The sequence below is a fragment of the Alligator mississippiensis genome, chromosome 2 (genome assembly GCF_030867095.1).
Source record: "Alligator mississippiensis isolate rAllMis1 chromosome 2, rAllMis1, whole genome shotgun sequence".
NCBI classification, from domain to species: Eukaryota; Metazoa; Chordata; order Crocodylia; family Alligatoridae; genus Alligator; species Alligator mississippiensis.
Genome location: NC_081825.1, coordinates 63,224,251 through 63,242,791, shown reverse-complemented (window position 1 = coordinate 63,242,791; position 18,541 = coordinate 63,224,251). Strand labels below are relative to the sequence as shown.

At 43.4% G+C, this 18,541-nt stretch overlaps 1 protein-coding gene across 1 annotated transcript in view; it reads left to right on the top strand.

The window, feature by feature from the left end:
• SGCZ (sarcoglycan zeta) overlaps positions 1 to 18,541 on the top strand; it is a 779,950-nt gene that overhangs the window by 73,129 nt on the left and 688,280 nt on the right. Inside the window, exons 4-5 of the mRNA XM_059721776.1 lie at positions 5,604 to 5,655; positions 6,180 to 6,295. Of these exons, the coding sequence (XP_059577759.1) occupies positions 6,269 to 6,295 (27 nt within the window). The 5' untranslated portion in view covers positions 5,604 to 5,655; positions 6,180 to 6,268. The remainder of the gene's footprint in view (positions 1 to 5,603; positions 5,656 to 6,179; positions 6,296 to 18,541) is intronic.

Sequence of the window (18,541 nt, the reverse complement as noted above, 5' to 3'; positions counted from 1 at the left end):
CTCCTGTAGGTGACCAGTGATGCTTTTCAAACTGGTTGGTTGGCCACAAACAACACCTGCAATGATTGGATCTGGAAGATGAGGTCAGAAAAGTTATTTAAGGGCCCCTTCTTCCTGGAAGGTGGAGAGCCATATTTGGGAACATGGAGTAAGCACATGGCCTCTGGAGCTCTTCTAGGCTCCAGATGAATATATGAGTAACTTACCTGAAACTTATCTAGAAATATAGTTTACTGTCATGTAGAAGCGTGTCAAAAGGTGCCTAGGCTGGTACTGTCTGCTCTAGGCTATTCTGTGATACTTCCCTAACCTGTACCCTTCCCCAAGCCTACCCGCTTTAACCAATAAAGCTCTTCACTATAACAAGCTTGGTGGACTTTCTGGGAGAGGGATTGGGGCATGGCTTATACTCCCTATGCTCTACTTACTAATGGAGGCTACTATCTGTGCTTCAGGCTTAAGGAAGCACTGCACGTTCTCGCAGTGGATCAAGCACCCTCAAGGTCTACAAAGCCTGTGTACCCTAGGGGACACAGGGCCTGAATAAAGATCAGGCCCATGGGTGGTGGCAGCGGTTACCTCAAGCTTGTGGGTGTGCTCCAGGAAGGGGGTCAGCTACACATGAGGCACGCGGAGCTTGGTAGGTGGTTGGATGCAGTGAGGTGGGTGGCTCAGCACAAAAGCACCCCCTACTGGTCTGCCACAATCATTATCACCCTTTATAAATCCATGATGCTTCCCACCTTGAATACTGTTCCCAGTTCTTGTCCACACACCTCAAAAAGGATAGAGAAGAGCTAGAGAAAGTACAGAAAAGGGAAACAAGAACTAGGGGTCACAAAATGAAAGTAATAGTTAGTGGGTGCATCTACAGGAGATGCCTTACTACAAATTGACTAATTAGCTCTGCAGTAAGGTCTCACTCTCTACTCATGCACTCCTTTGAGGCTAGAGTAAAGTAATAAACACCACTGCAGGTTAGTACTTCTAAACTCAAGAAATATCCTGCAGTGGTGTTATTTAGTTTACCACAATGCGCATGTAGATCCTGATGGGACTGGCTCAGGCATGAGGATGCTTCAGTGCAGGAGCTATTTGCTGGCTAGCAGGGGAACTGCAGGAGGAGAAAGGGGATCAGACACTGCCAGCCTGGTGCTTCCCCCCCCCCCCCCAACCTCTAGCTTAACATGCTATGGTCCTGGGTACACATGTAAACACTACACTTGGGAGCAGTAAACTCTGACATGAAGTGTGCTGGAGTTTATTGTGCCAGTTCAATATCATGTGTAGAGACACCCACTAAGTTTAAAACTAACACAGTTTTTTTTTCATGTAATTGAAGTATAGAACTCATTGGGGAAGTCTGCCAGTTTAGCCAGATTTTAAAAAAAAATTGATTGGATAAGTTTTTGGAGGAAAGGGCATGAATAGCTATTAAGCATGGGAGTTAGGGGTACAGCCTCTAAATTAGAACTTCCTAGATCTTAAATGCTGGAGGCTGCAAGTGAGAGAGGAACAGAGGAAGAAGACCCTCATCATACCTAGTTCACTTTCCCTTTCAGCATCCACTTTTTGCCACTGTCTGGCATAGGAGACTTGGCAAGATGAACCTATGGTTTGACCCAGTAAATGGCAGTTCTTATGTTCTTGTATTCTTTTGAAGGCTTTTAGAAAATTAACTGCATTTCAGATGTGTATGCATCTTAAAAGGATGTAAATAATTCATATACAGATTACTGGAATAACAGAAAGCATTTTTTTATGTATAAAACGTCTATATTTGTACAGTGAAGAATGATATCTTGTTAAAGGGATTTTTATCAAACATATTTGAACAACTATTGACAAAATTTAAAAATAGAAAATTATAGTTCATTACATCTAAGAATCTTGGAAATTGGGTAGCACTTCTTTTGACCTGTTTGGGAGAGACTGATTCTCTTCTATCCTCATTCTGATAGTGTTTGAGTTAAATGCCTGTTTCTTGAAACCTCTCCTCGTAAGAGTAACTCAGGCCTGCATGTAAGCCTATGAAACAGCATATTGATTTAAAGAACTGAGGGAAGAAAAATAAAATCCCTGAGGTTAGTTCGCACCCTTCCTCTTCAAGCTGGCTTTATTTTCAAATGAAACTCAAAAACTAGAGCCAATGAACTCATGGCGTATGGTCTACTATCTACCATAGGCCTTTCCAGCTGTAGTAGGAAGCACATGTTAAACCCAGTACTATTTTTGTGCCAGCTTCTCCTTTCTGTTTGTAATTTGTCTACATCAGCCATGGGAGAGTAGTGTTAACAAATCTCCCAATTTTAATGAAATTCTTGAGATGTACTGTTCTTCTTAAAGCCCCAGTTCCTGGAGGTGCATAAAATGAAAGACTCTGCTTTCATTTAAAAAACAGCATGCTTCCAGTCCTGACTAGTTGGGAAAATAGGCTGAAAATAGATTCATAGATTCATAGATGTTAGGGTCGGAAGGGACCTCAATAGACCATCAAGTCCGACCCCCTGCATAAGCAGGAAAGAGTGCTGGGTCTAGATGACCCCAGCTAGATACTCGTCTAACCTCCTCTTGAAGACCCCCAGGGTAGGGGAGAGCACCACCTCCCTTGGGAGCCCGTTCCAGACCTTGGCCACTCGAACTGTGAAGAAGTTCTTCCTAATGTCCAATCTAAATCTGCTCTCTGCTAGCTTGTGGCCATTGTTTCTTGTAACCCTCAGGGGTGCCTTGATGAATAAATACTCACCAATTCCCTTCTGTGCCCCCATGATGAATTTATAGGCAGCCACAAGGTCACCTCTCAACCTTCTCTTGCGGAGGCTGAAAAGGTCCAGTTTCTCTAGTCTCTCCTCGTAGGGCTTGGTCTATAGGCCCTTAACCATACGAGTGGCCCTTCTCTGGACCCTCTCCAGGTTATCCGCATCCTTCTTGAAGTGTGGCGCCCAGAATTGCATGCAGTACTCCAACTGCGGTCTGACCAGTGCCCGATAGAGGGGGAGTATCACCTCCTTGTACCTATTCGTCATGCATCTGCTGATGCACGATAACGTACCATTGGCTTTTTTGATGGCTTCATCACACTGCCGACTCATGTTCATCTTGGAGTCCACTAGGACTCCAAGATCCCTTTCCACCTCTGTGCCACCCAGCAGGTCATTTCCTAGGCAGTAGGTGTGCTGGACATTTTTCCTCCCTGGGTGCAGCACTTTGCATTTCTCCTTGTTGAACTGCATCCTGTTGTTTTCTGCCCACTTGTCCAACCTGTCCAAGTCTGCCTGCAGCTGTTCCCTGCCCTCCGGTGTGTCCACATCTCCCCATAGTTTTGTGTCATCTGCAAACTTGGACAGAGTACATTTCACTCCCTCGTCCAAGTCACTGACGAAGACATTAAAGAGTATCGGTCCAAGGACCGAGCCCTGCGGGACCCCACTGGCCACACCGTTCCAGGTCGAAACCAACCCATCTACCACGACTCTCTGGGTGCGACCCTCCAGCCAATTCACCACCCACCGGACTGTGTAGTCATCCAAGTCACAGCCTCTTAACTTGTTCACCAGTATGGGATGGGATACCGTATCGAAGGCCTTCCTGAAGTCCAAGTATATGACATCCACCCCTCCTCCTGTGTCCATGCGTTTCGTAACCTGGTCATAAAAAGAGACTAGATTGGTCAGGCACGATCTGCCTGCCACGAACCCATGCTGGTTTCCCCTCAGCATATTTTGTCCTGCCAGGCTCTCACAAATGTGAGCCTTGATAATTTTTTCAAAGACTTTGCCAAGGATGGAGGTGAGACTGACTGGCCTATAGTTGCCCGGGTCCTCCTTCCTCCCCTTTTTGAAAATGGGGACCACGTTGGCCCTTTTCCAGTCCTCCGGGACTTGGCCCGTGTGCCACGAGCATTCGAATATTCCCGCCAGTGGCTCTGCAATGATGTCGGCCAGTGCCTTCAGCACCCTTGGATGGAGCTCATCCGGGCCTGCTGACTAAATAGGCCGGGCAAGAAAGTGTTGGGATTATTTAAATACAAAAGAATATTTCAAATTGACAAAGTTCTAAACTAAATTTCCTAAGAGCATCTAGATAAATGTGTTCTGGAACATAGATGCTGGAGCACCACTGGGGTTAATGCCATGGTTCTGTTCTCAGTTATACCATTCTAATTCAATGCATTTATATTATATTAGTAGGGAAGGTGTCAAGCACTGAACCTTGGTTAGTAAGACTGGATACTGCTGGGTTTTGAGTGTCTCCTTTGGGCATGTCCAGACAAGAGGCACATGCGGGAATAAAAAAACATTCCCTGTGCTGCAAATTTGTAGCACAGGGGCAAAATTAGACCTCTGGATACCCAGGAGTCAAATAATACCCTGGGGGAAAAAAAGCAGGGCAGGGCTTTAGTTCCCCCTGGCTGCAGATCCAGGAGGTGCCAGGCAGGGTTATTTTGCCCCAAGTGGCACAATTTGCTCCACACCAAAGTGCATGTCTGGGCATGTGCACTAAGGCAAAAAGCCCCATCTCAAATTTGCACTGCTTCTATTTGACCTGCTGCAAGCGCATGTGTTTGCATGTGTGGATGCACCCTTTGAGGCATTAAGCCCCAAAGCAAGTAAAACCATGTGTGTACTTATGAAATAGAAAAATACAGCTAGTTACTGTAATACAATATAGTCCATTAAAAAAATACTGGAGGTGTCCTTCATCAGGACTTCTGTAAAGCAGCAGGTTTTTTTCCTAATTTGTATAAATGATATACCAGAGCAGAATATTGGAAAAGATGCTGCAATGTTCAATAAGTAAACTGTACAGGAGAAAGCAGACAGACATACTCCTTGCCCTTGTTGCTTAACAGTAATTAAGAAAAAGGAAAGTTAATAGTGAGTTATCTATTTTGCAATCTTCTATAGTGGTAAAAATGAAATTGCTCTTTGGCCTACATGCTAATTGACTGTCATACAGTAATTGGATAAGGCTGAAACTGAACACGTTGGATTTTGCCCTATCATTTATACTTTTCTTTTTTCCCCTATCATTTATTATAATGTAAGGCATCTTTTTAAATGTTCTCTAACTTAGCAATGGTCTGTTTGCTGTCTTTTAATTTTTCCCCCAAAGCTATTACCTGTGTGAAGCAATATAAGCTATTCTGTATGAATTTCAAAAACTGTAAGTTGTATAGCACAGGAGTAGATTTCTGCCCTCAAAAGTTACTTAAGCTTTTATAGCATGCATCTTTTATATTGTGTTTTTTTCCCCAGGCTTCTTACCATATAATACATTATATTGAGAGGTAGAGGTGTTTGACAGTTTGTTAGTGTGTAACCATTTATTCATGAATAAACTATTGATGTTATGGGAAGGAAACATTTTTTTTTTCACAAATGAATATTTTTTTTTGTACTCAGAAAGCTATTGTTTTAAAGTCCACATGTGTTTGCATTCTTGCATGTCCATATGTGCTTTTCCAAATTTGACAAAGATTGGGTAAGAAGTAAAGGGATTCTACAAATACTGTAGTGCAGGCACGCATTAAATTGCTTGCTTTGCTGATTGAAATGAAATTAGTGTTATTAAAATAAATACCCACTTTTATTTAAATTCAGGTAATCAGAAATGGAAATTGGCAACACACTAAAGTCTCAGTCCTGAAAACAGGTAAGCATATGTGTTCCACTGACTTCGGTATGATTTTTGGGGGGAAGCTATATGAGTAGTTCTTACATTTTCTTTACATGGATAAAAATATCAAATTATACTCCTCAGAAAAATAGTCACCAAGGCCTAACTCCATGGAAAGATTTTGGGGAGTGAATTTCAAGCTGAGGAAGGCACCTCTGTATGTCCCATGAAACCTCCAGAAAAAGACAATGTTTGCCATACTCTTCTTTTCAGTGTTTCTTATTGGATATTTTAGGCAAATCCTTCTCAGTGTGATGTCTATTTTGAAGCCCAGTCTGAGATGCCTGTTTTGCCCTATGCCTTGCTTAAGGAGTATAAGTGCCTAAATCACAGCTATTGATTGTGCAACAGGTTTAGGCATTTAGAAATTAGGGATTGCAACTGCAGTGCAGTGTCTGTAGATGTAACTGTAGATCTGACCAAGTCTCTGTAGATCTAATTGCTTTTATATTCAAAGTGTCTTAATGTTTTGGATGATTCTTCTTGTTGTGCTGTGACAGTCTGGTAGCTGATGGAATTCCTTTCCTTGGTATACCATGATCGGAATAATGCAAGCAGCAGGGCCTGCTGATAGGAATAACTGGTCATCATGGCCGTACAACTCAGTGACTGGAAGGTAAGAATACTAAACAGGTACCTGGCAATTAAGGTTCTTTGGGTAAATGTGATATATTTTAATAGATCAACTAAATAGTTGGAAAAATTGTTGTTTGCAAGCTTTCGGGCACAAATACCCAATTCTTTCACCAGGTCAACAGCCCCTCCCCCCCCTCTATTATCTACAATGCATTTGCATTTGCATACACTTGCATATTGGCTTCTAATCTACCTAGGAGACCACCCAAACCAACAGCAGACTCTCTCCAATGCCTGAAGAAGGATGTTTGTGACTGAAAGCTTGCAGAGAACAATGTTTCCAACTGTTTAGTTGGTCTAATAAAAGATACCATATTTACCCAAAAACCATGTCTGCCTATATCCTTAGACCAACACAGCTACAACCAATAACACTGAAACAGATACCTGTATTTTCAAGCGGTGTTGAACATTTTCAGTAACTAAATATGAAGGGAATACAAGCAGCCACACGGGATCTCTGTATTTTCTCTGTATTCATTCAGTGCAGCAGGGGGCCATCTTGGTATCCATTTGCTTTCTTTTTCATAATTTGCCTTTTAAAAAATCTAGCTCTGCAGATTGGCCTATGATAACACAATTTCTTTTAAATCTTTGTTTTGTTCTCACTGACCCACTCCTTTACAATAGTGTTGGGCCAAAATAATTTAGGCGCATTCCTTAACGGTAGGGGTGGGGGGTGGGGTATAATGTGTACCCATACAAGAAAAACAGACAAACTTTGACCCAGAGGTGTCACTTTTAGGTGCAGCCCCCTCCTCTTTCTCCCTTTATGGGGAGGGAGCAAGAAGGTTATTTGCTACAAACTTATAATAGCAACAAAGTATAATCTCCTCCTTCTCACCATATTATCTTTTTGCAGCCTAACTAGTGCAGACCCTCCACTCATATTTCACCCCTCTATCCTAGGATGTATCAATTTATCTGTGTATAACAAACTATGAGTTGAAATAGTCCCTCTCCTGGATAGACTTCACTGTGACTTACAATGTAGCAGGATATTATGAACAAAACTCAGATTATTTCATGTCTGGTAATGTATGTATATGAACTTGAGTTTCTCCAATAAAGAAGAAATTACAAGTCACTTGGGCAATTCTGAATCTTGGACAAATCCATTTTATAAACCAATTGAATTCACAAAACATATCTGAGACTGAGCTCATGTACAAAATCTCATCACCTTTTAGTTGCCTTTTTGCTCATTTTTGTTTTGAGAATCACCTTCAGTATGTTTCAGGTCAGGGTTTAGCAACTGACAGACCTCAGTTGTAGTTTGTGGACCTCAGTTGTAGTGATGGCAGCAGCACTGCACAGGGCAGTAGTAGCTGAAGTGGTGTTTGGAAGCAGCCTGAACTTGGGCTACATTCTGTTAAAGCAGCCCCCTGTTCCAAAACATTGCTGTTCCTTGGATAAGTTCCTTCATCATGGTTTGGCCTTCCTGTTTGAATAGGATTGAAAGGAAAATAACTTTTGGTAGCTATGCAATGCCAGTGGGTGGAATTAGAAACAAACAATCTATATAGTATAGATGTATATTTTTCCTTGGGTTCATTGTATGTATTTGTTCCTGTTGTTGTTATCAATGGCTTCCTTAGGACCCTGATACCTGAAATCTAGTTTCTATATAAGAACAAAGGAATAGCCCTTTTGTCTAGCCCTGCATTTTATTGTTAAATTAGAGTATAAGGTGTGGCACTCTATTTAAATACTAACCCTGTATGTAAATAAATCAGATTGCCAACTTCCTCACATTAATCATGGCTATAGGTGTTATAAATGAGTTAGTTATGGGAATGAGAAGTAAAATGTTAGATGATAATAGAATAATTCATCAAAAACAATCTGGTAATTAAGCTGTAAATAAATAATTGTAATGAAATTTTAGTTGCAAGAAGTTGCATATCACTGCAAAAATACCTTACTAACCTGCCCAATTCTTTATATATTTCTAACAACACCACATTAAATACAGTTCAAAATTTTGCAGCTTCTAAAGTCAGAAAATTAATAAATATTTTTATAAATACTAGGCCACACTGTAGGTCTAAGAATGGTTTCATATATGGCCTAGAGGGAGCATGAGCTTCTTCCTTAAATCTCTGTCTTGTCTACATTGAGTGCTTTGTTGAATAATCACATCAGATGCCTATAGATGTGCTCTGTGTTCTGATTAGAATGTTCCAATGTTCTAACTCCAAGTAATCAAGTCTTTTCTGTGTTCTAATTAGAACATAGCCTCATTGTTGCATGTATTAAGTGCCCCCCCTCCCCAAGTTTCAAAGTAGCCATGGGGGCACTTTGACTAAAACTCACTGAATGAGTTTTAGTTAAAGTGCCCCCATGGCCATTTTGAATTTTGGGGTGAGCCATTTTCATTAGAATAGCTGTCAAGGAGCTGCTCTTATTAATTCCCCCCGCATCTTCAAGCATGTGTATGTGCAGCCTCTGTGTTTCAGGCAGTTTTACCAGATTCATTCAAAGTTTGAGAGAAAACAAATCAGTATTATGTGATCTGAGTCTCTGTTTCAAGCGGAATAAGTTTCAACTGCCTTATGCCAGAGCATTTTAATGGGACAGTCCCCCCACATCTTTCTTTCCAAGGCCAAAAATAACAATAACAATTATAAAACAGTATAGCAATTAAGAACAGTATAGTATAGAATTGCAAATACTCTTAAGCAATATATTAAGAAGACTAATTAGCAATGTGCCCTGTTGTGCTCCTGTGAGAAATTAGAACCACTGTAGTCAGAAAATGGTAAATCGTCCATTTTGATTGTGTCATGTTCAGGGCTCAGCTATCTCAACCTGCTGTGGTTGTCAGCTGTTTGTAACTTTCTGGGGAAGATACAGTTCACTGAATGTCCCTAGTATTTGGACATGGCATTGCCTATTTCTCTGTCCACGGTAATGATTTCATATGACCATGGGGGGGCTACCTCTTGCAATGTTACTGCTGTTTGTGATCACTGTTTCTGATAGTAGATGAAGTGTCCCTTTCATGAAGTGATGGTAGCTCCTCTAGTCTGAAATCATACCACACTTTAGTTTTGCCTTATCATCTCTTTAAACATTTTTGTTGGTGCTGTTCTCTACTTCAGCAGTACTAAATATGAATCAGTGTCCAACTCTGGAGTCTTTTGCAGTAGGCATTTTATTTCAATGGGGAATTTTTTTAGTTAATCATTTTTTTATTTAATAGGCAGTTGACATACAGGTAATGAGGGATTAGTCAGTATTTCACTTTGCACTACACATGTCTTTTTTCCTGCAGTCTAGTCTTGTAGCATTTTAGATTCTCAGAGCTGCTCCAGATGTACAGGTAGAAGCATGATAGGATCTGATGTGTGAGCTACACAATTGCACACATGGCATTGGGTGCTGGGGGGGAGGGGAGAAGAGGGGAGAGGGTGTGACTGTGGAATCAGGTATGAGATCCCATCAGATCATATCGCTGGTGCAGAGGGAGCCCAAGATCCTGATCCTGGACTCCCTCTGCACCAGTAAGAATCAAGTTTCTGTGGCTAGGTGACCCCTCAGCTGACCAGGCACCTAGCCATAGCATGCACCATGCATCCCTGTGGCTCAGAGTCCAGTCAGCTGAGCCAGGCTCCCATCCAGGAGATCATGGTGCATCCCTGTGTCTGGGAGCCTGGCTCAGCTGACAGGACTTTCAGCCATTGGGACACATGGTGCATACCCCTTCAGGGGAGGGGGCTCCAATCCATGGGAGGTATATGTTCCGTCAGCTTGGAAACCCATCAGCTGCAGGCTCCCAGGCTTGGGGGCACATGGTGCACCCCCCACAACTGCTGGGAGCTCCAATAATCTGAAGGGGCTTCCAGCCACAGCCCTCCCATCCCTCCCCTCCCCCCAGCCACATGTTCAAAATTAATGGCAAGATTGGAACAAGCCACAACTTTATTCCAGCTGAATAACTGAAGGTGGAAAAGCATGGCCCCAGCATCAGTACCCTAGGTCCCAACATGCTTAAAATCTATGCCAATGAGGTTATACATGGGTATCCCTCTATAGCTGCTCCTGGAGACCTCGGTCTTCAGCATACTTGAGAGAAGTCCCTGGGGATAACCTTGCTAACACACTGCCAGGTTTGGGGCATGTCACTGTGATCAGGTGAATAGAAGTAGCCCACCCCTGCCCCAGCCCTAGTAAAATCTGTGGGCAAGGAAGGAGCCCGCCAGGGGGCACTTGCCTGCCTGTACACAAATGCCAGGAGCTTGGGGAATAAGCAGGAGGAACTCATCCTCCTGCTCAATGCAAATAATTATGATGTCATAGGGATAACGGAGACCTGGTGGGACTCCACCCATGACTGGACCATGGGTATAGATGGCTATACCCTGTACAGGAGGGATCGTGTAGAGAAAAGGGGCGGGGGTGTAGCTCTCTATGTTAAGGAAAGCTACACGTCCCTGCAAGCCGATATTGGCGACCAGGGTGGACGGCTGGAGACCCTCTGGGTTAAAATCCGTGGGGAACACGGCACAGGGGACACAATGGTGGGAGTCTACTACAGACCTCCCACCCAAAGTCCTGAGCTTGACCAGGAGTTTGCCCGGGACCTGGCTGAGGCCGCATGCTCCAGGACCATGGTTGTCATGGGTGACTTCAATTACCCGGATATCTCATGGGAGGATTGCTCCGCAAAATCTGAGCAGTCGCAAAGCTTCCTCTCATGCGTGGATGACCTCTACCTGACTCAAGAAGTCTATGGGCCAACGAGAGGCAAAGCGCTGCTCAACCTGGTACTGGCTACTGGGGATGACCTAGTCGGCGACCTAGTGATTGATGGGAAGCTGGGTGACAGCAACCACGAGCTGATCACCTTCACCATCCACCAAAAAGCTGGCAAGTCAGTCAGCAACATGGAAGTCCTTGACTTCAGGAAAGCTGACTTTGACAAGCTCAGGCTTGTCAGTGAGGCCCTAAGGGACCATGACCACGGGGAGAAGGGAGTTCAAGAAGAGTGGTTGCTCCTCAAGGGAGTGATCCTCAAAGCACAAACTAAGTCTATTCCATCTCGGAGGAAAGGCAGCAAGAGGGCACAGCAACCCCCCTGGCTCTCCAGGGACCTAGCAGACCTCCTGAGGCTAAAAAGAAAGGCCTACAAAGGATGGAGGATGGGAGTCACCTCCAAGCAGGATTATTCTGCACTGGTCCGGTCCTGTAGGGAGCAGACCAGGAAAGCCAAGGCTGCAACTGAACTCCAACTAGCTTTGAGCATCAAGGACAATAAAAAGTCATTTTTCAGATATGTGGGGAGCCGGAGGAAAAGCAGGGGCAATGTTGGACCCTTGCTGAACCAGATGGGGCACCTGACAACTGACACTCAGGAAAAAGCCAACCTATTAAATAGGTACTTTGCGTCGGTCTTTCTTCAGTCCCATGGGACACCCATGCCCGCTACGGGACAGGGAAGTCCGGGTGAGGGTGATCCCCTTCCCTCCATTAATGCTGACTTCGTGAAGGAACATCTTGAGAAGCTGGATACCTTCAAGTCAGCTGGCCCTGACAGTCTTCACCCCAGGGTACTCAAGAAGCTGGCGAGCATCATAGCCCAGCCTCTAGCGCGGATCTTTGAAAACTCTTGGCGCTCTGGTGTAGTCCCCGAAGATTGGAAGAAGGCCAATGTGGTGCCTATCTTCAAGAAAGGGAGGAAAGTAGATTTGGCTAACTATAGGCCCATCAGCCTGACTTCTATCCTGGGGAAGATCTTAGAAAAGTTTATTAAAGAGGCCATCCTTAATGGACTGGCCGACGCCAACATCTTAAGGGATAGCCAGCACGGGTTTGTTGCGGGTAGGTCTTGCTTGACCAATCTCATTTCCTTCTATGACCAGGTGACCTATCACCTGGACAAGGGAGAAGAGATTGATGTCATATATCTTGACTTCAAAAAAAGTCTTCGATCTGGTTTCCCATGATTGCCTCTTGGAGAAACTGGCCAATTGTCACCTTGTGTCCTCCACGATCCACTGGCTGGAAAATTGGCTCCGGGGTCGGACCCAGAGGGTAGTAAATGATGGAAGTCACTCATCATGGTGTCCTGTGACCAGTGGTGTCCCCCAAGGCTCTGTCCTTGGACCCATACTGTTCAACATCTTCATTAATGATGTGGACACTGGAGTCAGAAGCGGACTGGCCAAGTTCGCCGATGACACCAAACTTTGGGGCAAAGCATCCACACCAGAAGACAGGCGGGTGATTCAGGCTGACCTGGACAGGCTCAGCAAGTGGGCAGACGAGATGCTGATGGTGTTCAACGCCGATAAATGCAAGGTTCTCCACCTTGGGAAGAAAAACCCGCAGCATCCTTATAGGGTCGGCAGTGCTATGTTGGCTAGCACTATGCAAGAAAGAGACTTGGGGGTCATCATTGACCACAAGATGAACATGAGCCTGCAGTGCGATGCTGCGGCTAGTAAAGCAACCAAAATGCATAGATGCTTCTCACGCAAATCCCGGGACGTCATTCTCCCCTTGTACTCAGCCTTAGTGAGGCCGCAGCTGGAGTACTGCATCCAGTTTTGGGCTCCACAATTCAAAAAGGATGTGGAGAAGCTTGAGAGAGTCCAAAGAGCCACGCGCATGATCAGAGGTCAGGGAAGCAGACCCTACGATGACAGGCTGAGAGCCCTGGGGCTCTTTAGCCTGGAAAAGCGCAGGCTCAGGGGTGAGCTGATGGCCACCTATAAGTTTATCAGGGGTGACCACCAGTATCTGGGGGAACATTTGTTCACCAGAGTGCTCCAAGGGATGACAACTAGGTCGAATGGTCATAAACTACTACAAGACCGTTTCAGGCTGGACATAAGGAAGAATTTCTTTACTGTCCGAGCCCCCAAGGTCTGGAACAGCCTGCCACCAGAGGTGGTTCAAGCGCCTACATTGAACACCTTCAAGAGGAAACTGGATGCTTATCTTGCTGGGATCCTATGACCCCAGCTGACTTCCTGCCCTTTGGGCAGGGGGCTGGACTCGATGATCTTCCGAGGTCCCTTCCAGCCCTAATGTCTATGAAATCTATGAAGTGCTACAGTGTAGAGAGACCCTTAATTAGCCAGTAGCAAGATGAGCTCCTTAGTCTTTGCAAACTTCATGTTTTCACTTTTTTGTACTCTGTTTAAAAACATCTCACTCATATGTTTAATTTTACCATGGAGTGCAGTACTCATCACATTTCTGTAATAGTTTCACAGTTAGACTCCTCTGCCAAAGTTAATTGAAAACTATTAAAAAACCAAGCATTTCTGAAATAGCTGTTGTCACAAATAAGGCTACCTTGTGAATGTCTTCTTTTCTGCTGCAACAGTTGTTTTGGAACATAGAATGAAGCACAGTTGAAACAAGCTCCAATTTTCCTGCATATTTCTGGAGTGTTTCAACTCCAGAGCTCTTGTATGTTCCGTTCTTCAATTCAGTATCATCTTAATTCATTTTACTCATGCTACCTTGTGTTCTAGACTCAGAACCAAGCGCAGAAACAGGCCAGGGCTCTGTGGGCTTGAGGGACCCAGTTTTGCATATGCCAGGAATTCCTAGGTAGGATCAGGCCCTTGAGTCTTGCAAACCCCTCTCACTTCCTCTGCTGAAGGGGCACATATGGGTAAGCAGGGAAATTCAGGGCTTTGGGGCATATTTCTGCAAGCTGGGGCTCCTCACTTGTAGTCACATGCTCCATGCAGCACTAATTTTTATGGGGCAGTCCCTTTACCAAAGATTTCTCCATGCATGTCTGCAAGCAGGGAGTGGGGGAAAAATCTGTGGGAGTTCATCCTTTGGTGCTTGAGGGCGTGCATGGAGAAAGGAGTCCCTGTTCCCTGCTTATGTGTGTGTGGGGAAATCTTCTACACAGGGATTCCCCTGCTCCCCAACAAAGGGGAGATGTCTGCAAGTGGGGTCAGCAACCAGTAACATCCATAGATGGTGTTGGACCACAGTCAGCTATGCCACAACTAATCATGGCACAACTAATCATGCTCCACCAGTTGATTCTGTTTCCAGCTTCCATTAGAACTCAGACACTGAATCAAAATGGTTTGACATGAATATATATATAACAAGTTTTCAACTGGTTCATGCCAGTGCATCAAAAGAGTACAGTGTCTTGCAATGAGTAGTAGCTGTGGAGAGACAGCAGCCTTTGGCAAGCTTGTGATTCCCATTGAGCCAAACATTTTAAGTGAGCTAGAAAGTGTAATCTCTGCCAGCTTGTAGGACTAGCATAGGTTACTTCCTTCTGGAACAGGGCTGAAATTGGGAAGAAAATTCAGAATGTCTAAGGTACCATCTGCTTTCCAGCGTACTCTTGAGATATGCAATTTACCCTGTCCCTTACTTGAGGTTTATGCCAAGGCATACTTTCACCCCATACAAGTAATACATTAATTCTAATACTCTGAATTTCCACCTCTCCTTTCACCCAAGGATGTTGGAGCTTTATATTTTGTCGGTGTCAATTTCCATTTTAAGGAAGAAGAACTTGAGACCCAAGGAGCTGAAAACTCTAGGCTAAGCATAGAAATTCAAAAAGCCCCTGGCAGAAGCACTCTAACTATTGTGCTTTAAGTAAAGCACTATAAGTTAGAGAGCAAGTGAACCAAACAGACATCCGCTGTTTGGTGGAGGAGGCTTAGAGCCTGTTCACATTGGCCAATGGTGGCACTTTTGTACACATCTCAGGAGGCTGCTGGAGTGGCCCTTCTCACTAGCCCTGCACCCCCCTGCCCACCAGCTGTTGACTCAACAGTGACTGGGGTGGGGACACCCTAAACCCCTTCCTCTTTAGCCCCTAGTTGGGCAGCCCTTCTGGCTAGCTTGGGGGCCTGTGGAGGGAAAGGGGTTTGGGCTCTTTCCCCACAGCAGCCCCAGTCTTGCATTGTACCACTGCCTGGCTAGGGAGCTGTCCCTACAGGAGTCCCAGCCAGGCAGGGGTGCATCACAAGGCTGGGGCTCCTGCAGGGTGAGAGACCCCAGGTTCCTTCCTTGGCCAGAAAGCCCTCCTAGCCAGCCCAGAGGGCCGTGAGGAAAAAGGGGCCTGGGCTCTGCAGCAGACTCTGGCCAGGCAGTAGAATGCAACAGGTTGGGGTAGCTGCAGGGAGAGGTGTTCCCTGTTCCCCTCCCCCCCCCCCCCGCCACCTCCTCTCCTCCCAACTGTGGCTCAGGTCAGTGACCGCTGAGACAGTGGGGCCAGCCCAGTGCTCAGGCAAAGCAAACAAGCTCTGCCTGAGGCTAGAGCTCAGCTCAGTGCCACACCACCTGGGATGGTAGTGATCCTTCTCTAAGTTAACCCTCAATGGGATCTGGCACAGATAAAGCACTCAAACAAAGAAATTTAGTCTACTACCTCATCCATGGGGGGTTAACTTAGAGTGAGATCTGCCATGTTAAAGCACTCTGAGAATCATTAATGTCTGTTCAGTTATGGCTTTGGAGTGCTTTGTGTGTGCTTAAAGAGCAATAGGTGTAACATCTGTACCTAGCCAAAATCTGAAAAGGATTTACCTAAGCTTGCATAGGAATCAAGTGGCCAACAGAAAAACAAAAAACTGAAATAAAACCCTAGTACTTTCTAGTCATGTCCTCTAATCACAGTGCCATCCCATTCTACTTTCCTCCCTCGTCAAAGCAATAATAATTAATATTTACCATATGTGGTATACTAGGCTTAAAGAGAAACCCAGAACAATGGAGAACATGGCAAAGTTATACACCTACTGTGTCTTTCTGGAATTTATTGAAACTGGGGTAGGAAGGGTATCTTGGAAGCACTGTTTTGGCTGTCTTGTATTCTAAATGCTCTCTACAATTTTACAAACTTCTAGTCACCACTGTATTATTAAATAACCATCTGTTTCCTATGTTACAAAACAGCCAGACTAGACAAACAAGCACTTGTTTGATTTTTTAAGAGCTACAGGGTAGATGAAAAATATGCTACTTGATATTTTTGTTTTGTTTTTCTAATTGGTAAAAATTGAATGACTTTGTAGGTAATTATAGAAGTGCTCGGTATATTCTTCAAGTGCTGGAAAAATACTAACTAATAAATAATACTTTGAATAAGGTTGTGCTCAGCTCTGTGAAGCTGTGAAAAGCATAGGGTTCATGAGATTAGGCTTAATAGTAGTACTCAAACATAACATGCACAAAAACTACAAAAAGGTAGTTCCTGCAATTAAAATTAACCTGTCTCCTAAAATAAGAAAGTGTAGGCACAAGGGAAAAACTGAGTGCATGCGAAAGATAAGGCTACCTAGAGATGGTTTTAAATTTTCCTTCAATCGGTTATTGACAGAAAATTGGGTTCTTGATTACAAGAAAACAAATTCTAAAAATATCTGCTTTCCTAGGAGAAGAAAAACCTGTTTTGTTAGAAAACTAAAAATTAAAATTGAAGATTTTTTTCAAGTTTTTGGCTTTGCTACAAAAAAGTTACATTTTCCTACTGAAAACAACTGAAAATAAAAAAGGAGCTATGTCTTAATGGCATAATATATCCCTTTCTCTTTAAGAATTGTAAACTTAACTGGCAGGTTGTCATGAGTTACTGTTGAAACATCCAGATTATAATAATTTAAGGCCAAATCCTGTCAGTGATGCATGCACAGGTGGAAATGTCACTGGCTTAAATGGGAGTTCTGTGCTTAGGGGACTTGCAGTATCCCAAGTTCTTAGTTAGCAGTAGTTCAATTGCTTTATGTGAAAATTTCTTGAGGCTAAGCATGTGTACACTTCAGTCAATAAATAAATTGATCTAGGAACTTTAGAATTTCCCTTGGATTTCAAAATATCTGTGTTGAAAAGTGAAGAATATTTCTTACATGAATAATAATGTTTCTGTAGTTGGATTTCAAACAATTGTCATTTTGATGGGGATATTCATTCTTCAAAGGCTGTTTACAGGCAAAATGGATTGTGATATTTTCTCCCTGAATATATCAAGTGTTCTAATTTTCACAATTTTTACATCATTAAGGAGGTAGGATTTGGGTGTATTAAGAAATTCTACGTTTTCTCATTGGTATGTACAATATTTAGTGTGGTTCTTCCCATCAAAACAAACTTGCCTCAGATCTTAATTCTAGCCTTTTTTCCATTAGTGTTTTCTTGAGCTTCTTTGCTTAAGCTAGCTACTGTATACAGTATGTAGATGGGAGTTGGAGAAGATCCAAATGTTTCATAGTACTGAAGCTTTTCCATATTTTTGTTTTTATCGTAAGCATCTTGGGGGAGGGGTGTTAGTTAGACTCTTTTCTGTGATACTGTCTGTCCTTCAAGTTCAGGGTTGGCTGTTTGGAGCCAAGTGTTGCCCTCTTTCCTAGTCTTCCACTACCATTTCCACTTGCTTTTGATCTATAGTTCTGCTCTATGCAAACCCAGTACAGCACCCTATAGAGATTGTAATAACTGTTTTGTAAACATTTTTTTAAATCTGCATTTGAGATGCACGGAGATCAGGAGTGGGGAAGGGAGATTTCGTTTAATACAAATGACCTGCTATGCACATCTAAAGGAAAAAAAAATAAGAGAAAGTTGTGGTGAAACAAACTAAGAAAATATTTATCTATTCTAACTTATCTGTTGCATAGAACTGGAGTAATTTTGGCTGGGATGATATAGTTGGGGCTGGTCCTACTTTAAGGAGTGGGGGTCGAACTAGATGACCTCCTGAGGTGTCTTCCAACCCTCATTTTCTATGATTTTAAATGAAATTGGTACCTGACAGTTGTGACTGAGTGTAAAGGGACACTAACGTGTAAGAGGCAACTGCCTGACCTATGGCTGATATAGGCAAAGCTATAAAAAGAAGGGGGTGATATAAAGAAAGCTACTGAAATAAATCTAGATCTGAGAGAAGAACTGAAAAGATTGGTAGTAGAGATCTAGAATGATCCCTATTGTAAATAAGAAATGCCATGGAGAAACAGTTGTAGAAAAAGTCAGAATACTGATTTCCAGTTTTCCAGTTTTGATCACTACTGCAAAAAAACCCCCAAACAATGAGCATAGAACAATTTATTCCTCAGAATGATAGAAAGTAACTAAACTATTGTACAGTGTACACACACAATGATCATCTCTCATTGGTTCTGTATTTCTATTTCAAGGCTTTCTGTATATTGTGTGTGGTTGTATTTTTTTTTCTAAAATAGGAACATGTGTAGATGAAATGGGGGTTTACTTCACCCTAAATTGAAGT